The sequence below is a fragment of the Nesoenas mayeri genome (assembly GCF_963082525.1).
Source record: "Nesoenas mayeri genome assembly, chromosome: 5".
In the NCBI taxonomy this organism is placed as follows: Eukaryota; Metazoa; Chordata; class Aves; order Columbiformes; family Columbidae; genus Nesoenas; species Nesoenas mayeri.
The window spans coordinates 27,787,525-27,791,847 of NC_137548.1; the positions used below are offsets into that span (position 1 = coordinate 27,787,525).

A 4,323-nucleotide genomic window follows, 5' to 3' on the forward strand; every position below is an offset into this window, starting at 1 on the left:
CGGGAAGGGGCACCGGGAGCCCCACAACCGGGCAGGGCAGGGAAAGCCCCCCGGAAAAGCCAGCAAGGGGCAGCCGCCCGGGGCGCAGCAGGGAAGTACCGACGGGGACGCCGGGGAGGTGAGTACTTCCCCCTTGACGTGGAAAAACGCCAAGTCCCCTCCCGGGCCGACCTCTTCCCCCCACAGGAGGGCCGGCGGAGGGGAGGGAAGGGGCCGGCCCGAGCTGGTCCGCCCTCCCTGCCACCGCCAGCGGCGCCAAGCAGGACCAGACCCGTCGGTCGGGCTTTGACTGGGTGGAAATTCCCGTCCTCGGCGGCTCCTCCCCCGCAGAAATCCCCTCGCCGGGGTGTATATGCGAAGCGCCGCCGCCGCCGCCGCTCACTCGCAGCACAGCCGGAGCTCCGCCGCCATGATCAGCGCCCGCCGCCCCGTAGAACCGCCGGTTATGGAGGGCTACGAGCAAGCGAAGAAAGAGCGTCAAGGCGGGTTCCCGCTCGACGATCGCCACGACAGCGGCTTGGACTCCATGAAGGAGGAGGAGTACCGGCAGCTGGTGAAGGAGCTGGAGGACATACGCCTGCAGCCCCGCGAGCCGCCCGCCTGGGCACAGCAGCTGACGGAGGACGGGGACACGTAAGTGGGGGTCGAGGGTTGGGGGGGACACGGGGGGTGCACGGCCCGGCGAGGACGGGACAGGATGTACTGCCGGCGGGGAGGCGCCGGGCTGGGCCGCGGCGCGGAGGGGAGGGCGGAAAGTCCCTGGAGAGGCGCCAGCGAGAGGCGGCTCCGGGGCGGCGGAAAGCCCCGGCCGCCGAAAGCCCCGGCTTGCGACACCCGCGCATGACCCTGCCCCGGCCCGCCCCGGGCCCCTGCCCGCCGCGGGGATTTTGGGGTTTTTGACGTAGGACTGAGGAGTTTCAACGTGGGTCGTTTAATTAATTTTCTTTTGCTTTTTTTCCTGCAGTTTTCTCCACTTGGCGATTATTCACGAGGAAAAAGCCCTGAGCCTGGAGGTGATCCGGCAGACAGCCGGGGACTCTGCTTTCCTGAACTTCCAGAACAACCTCAGCCAGGTACTTTCACCTCCACAGCCCCACATCTGGATCAGCCCCCACCACCCCCACAAAAGCCCTCTGGGGAATTCCCCTCCCCCAGAAAATGGCCTTTTAATTTTTTTTAAATTGGTGGATATTGAATCAAAGCCTACATTCAGGAAAGTCCCCAGCTGGCTCCAGCCAGCGTTAGTACAATGCTTCTTCTCCCTGAGAGTGGCATTTAATGCCTGCATTTTTCAAATATGATGCAATGGGTTGCAGCCCTCTTTATTGGGATGCTAATGATACCCTTCATGTGGATTGACTGTATCTGTATGCCCTAGGTTCATCCCTTCCAGACTAAAGGGCACTATACAATATGTTGGGAAGCATAAAGAGATGAGCTTATGGGGTGCGTTTTTAAGTGGGGACACAAATCACCCAGCGGCTGAGGGGTCTGTTTGTCCAGGTGTTGCTGCCAAGTTTGCAGTGTAGCTTACAGATCTGTGTGCTTGCTTTTGCCTGCAGACTCCTCTTCACCTGGCAGTGATCACTGATCAGCCTGAAATTGCTGAGCATCTTCTGAAGGCTGGATGTGACCTGGAAATCAGAGACTTCCGAGGAAATACCCCCCTGCACATTGCCTGCCAGCAGGGCTCCCTCAGGAGCATCAGCGTCCTCACACAGTACTGCCAGCCGCACCACCTCCTCGCTGTCCTGCAGGCCACCAACTACAACGGTACGGGCACGCCGCTGTACATCCACATGGGTGTGCTGTACTGAGGGTAGAGTGTGATGTCCCGTAGAGTGCAAAGATCTCTGGAGAGACGGAGAAGGATCATTATACCCATTTGAGAGTTGAGGAGGCCAAAGCACACAGCAGTGTCCGACTTTAAAATGTCACTGTCTTGTAGACCTCTTCACTGTTGATTATTGGCTCTCACGGTTTTGAATTTTGAATTTTTAGTGAGTACTTTGGCAGTGCTACTTTTTTTTTTGGTTGCAATAAGTTGCAGTCATACACTGGAAGTATGCCTCTAAGAAATATTTCCAAAAATCCAACCCTGTTATTCATACTTACTGGAAGCTGGAAAGCTCTTTTGGAAAACACCGTTTTGCCATGGGTGAATTGCAGACTTAGATATTGTCCTGTTCTATCGTCTTGACTTTAACTGAATGATAGGGCATGAGGTTAGACTTACTCAGATTTTCCCTCCATTTGTGTTTTGCAGGACATACATGTCTCCATTTGGCATCCATTCAAGGATATCTGGCTATTGTTGAATACTTGCTGTCCTTGGGAGCAGATGTAAATGCTCAGGTATGTAATGTACACCACGAATTTAACCGAGCAGGACTGGGTAGTCATAAAAATCAATGGGTCTGGCACCAACTCTGGCTCTCTTTAACATGCCAAACCTTGTGTTGTTTTTACACAGGAGCCATGCAATGGCAGAACAGCACTACATTTGGCTGTCGACCTGCAGAATTCTGACCTGGTGTCGCTTCTGGTGAAACATGGGGCAGACGTGAACAAAGTGACCTACCAGGGCTATTCCCCCTATCAGCTCACATGGGGAAGAGACAACGCCAGCATACAGGAACAGCTGAAGCAGCTGACCACAGCTGACCTGCAGATGTTGCCAGAAAGTGAGGATGAGGAAAGCAGTGAATCGGAGCCTGAATTCACGGAGGATGAAGTAAGTAGCTATTTGCACCTTTTCAAGAGAAGGGGAAAATGCTGCCCTTTGTGGTTTGGTTTTTTTTTTGGTGGTGTTGCTCTGATGACATGCTCCAGTGACCTCTACCTGTATAACAAAGGGTATAAATAGCCCATAAAGTACAGCAACGCTATCAACCATCAGCAAGATGGCAGTTGGGGCATGCATATAAATAGAATAAATTTAAGAATAAAATGTAAAAAATAACATGAGGGAACAGAGGTTAACTTCACGCAACATGGTTGTCTGAACACGGTTCTATTGCTGACACCTCTAGAACCTTGTGAGATAAAATTCAAGTTAATGGGTGGTTTTCTCCTTGCCAGCATTTGTTTTTCTAATGTTCTTACTGCTGTTAAATGGCAAATGTCACCATTTCAGTGTAGAAATTGTATACACTGCCAAAATCAGGGCATGCAGAATTTGGCAGTTATCCCAGAGTAGATACGATACTCCCATCAAGAGTTTTGCATTAACAGCCATTTGTTTTTTCTTGCAGCTTATATATGATGACTGCTGTATTGGAGGAAGACAGCTGGCATTTTAAAGCAGAGCTTTCTGATAAAAGAAGTGACTGTGTACCACGTGTACAGAAAAAGGGTGTTCTTCACTGGAAAAGAAAGTCGCAATGTGGAGGGAAAAAACAGGAGGAAAATAATACACTGCCCTGCAAGGAGCATGTAATTGTAACAGGATGGTTCCAGATTCTGGCCTGTGTTTAAAAAGAGGAGTGGGCTGTGTAACATCAGTGGAGATCTGCGATTGTTCACACCACCTGGTAAAGAGCCACATATCCAACTTTCTCAACCCAACGAAGGTAACAGACAACACATCCAGCCCCCGATTTGCAGAGAGCTATCTTGTGGCATTAAGTACCATGAGGAGCACGTGTCCTCATGCAGCTGGGCAGGCTCATACCAGCACGCCATCCTCTCAGAGACTGTGTGTTCACTTGCGTTGGGCTGGAGGGGCTGCCTGGCCTTGCTGACCAACCGCAGCTGCTCTCAGTAGGCATCCCAGGTGGAGGAGTCAAACCAAGGGACTGGTGACCTGGATGTTAGGAGCAAGTAGCAATGATGTTAACTGTGGGCATTGGAAACTCTGTGTTTCACACCATGTGTGTCATAATTGCTACACTTTTTAGCAATTGTATATTGTGTAAATACTGTATATTTTTTGTTTATAGTTATTTTGGTACATGTGAGATATGTATTTATTAAAAAAAGTCAAGATTACTGGACCTGGTCTGTGAAATGGTTCATTGCATGCCTTGTTGACCTGAGATACATGGGAATCCACCTGGTTTGCTTTTTAAGAAACATTTTACACCTAGTAGACCAATAGGGTCACAGGCTCAGGGTTTTGGGTGGTTCATCTCGGCAGTGGTAAGACATCGAAGCAGCTTGCAGCTCTCACCCCTTCCGCTGAAGCTAATTTTGGAAGCAGACGTAGGTGTCGTTTCCTGTGCCCATTGTGGCAGGCAGGTCGGGGGGCTGGGGTTCCCCTTCTGCCACCCAAGCACCCAGGCAATAGGGGGGTTTTGAGACTGGCTGTGACAGCACCCACCC

The 4,323-nt window shown here is 51.5% G+C and overlaps 1 protein-coding gene across 1 annotated transcript; it reads left to right on the forward strand.

The window, feature by feature from the left end:
* Window positions 1-265: 265 nt before the first annotated feature.
* NFKBIA (NFKB inhibitor alpha) lies at window positions 266-3,984 on the forward strand. The gene is made up of 6 exons (XM_080345097.1): window positions 266-633; window positions 965-1,073; window positions 1,563-1,773; window positions 2,267-2,355; window positions 2,474-2,734; window positions 3,255-3,984. The coding sequence occupies exons 1-6, from the start codon at window positions 353-355 to the stop codon at window positions 3,300-3,302; spliced, it is 999 nt and encodes a 332-aa protein (XP_080201223.1). The 5' UTR covers window positions 266-352; the 3' UTR covers window positions 3,303-3,984.
* The last annotated feature ends 339 nt before the right edge of the window (window positions 3,985-4,323 follow it).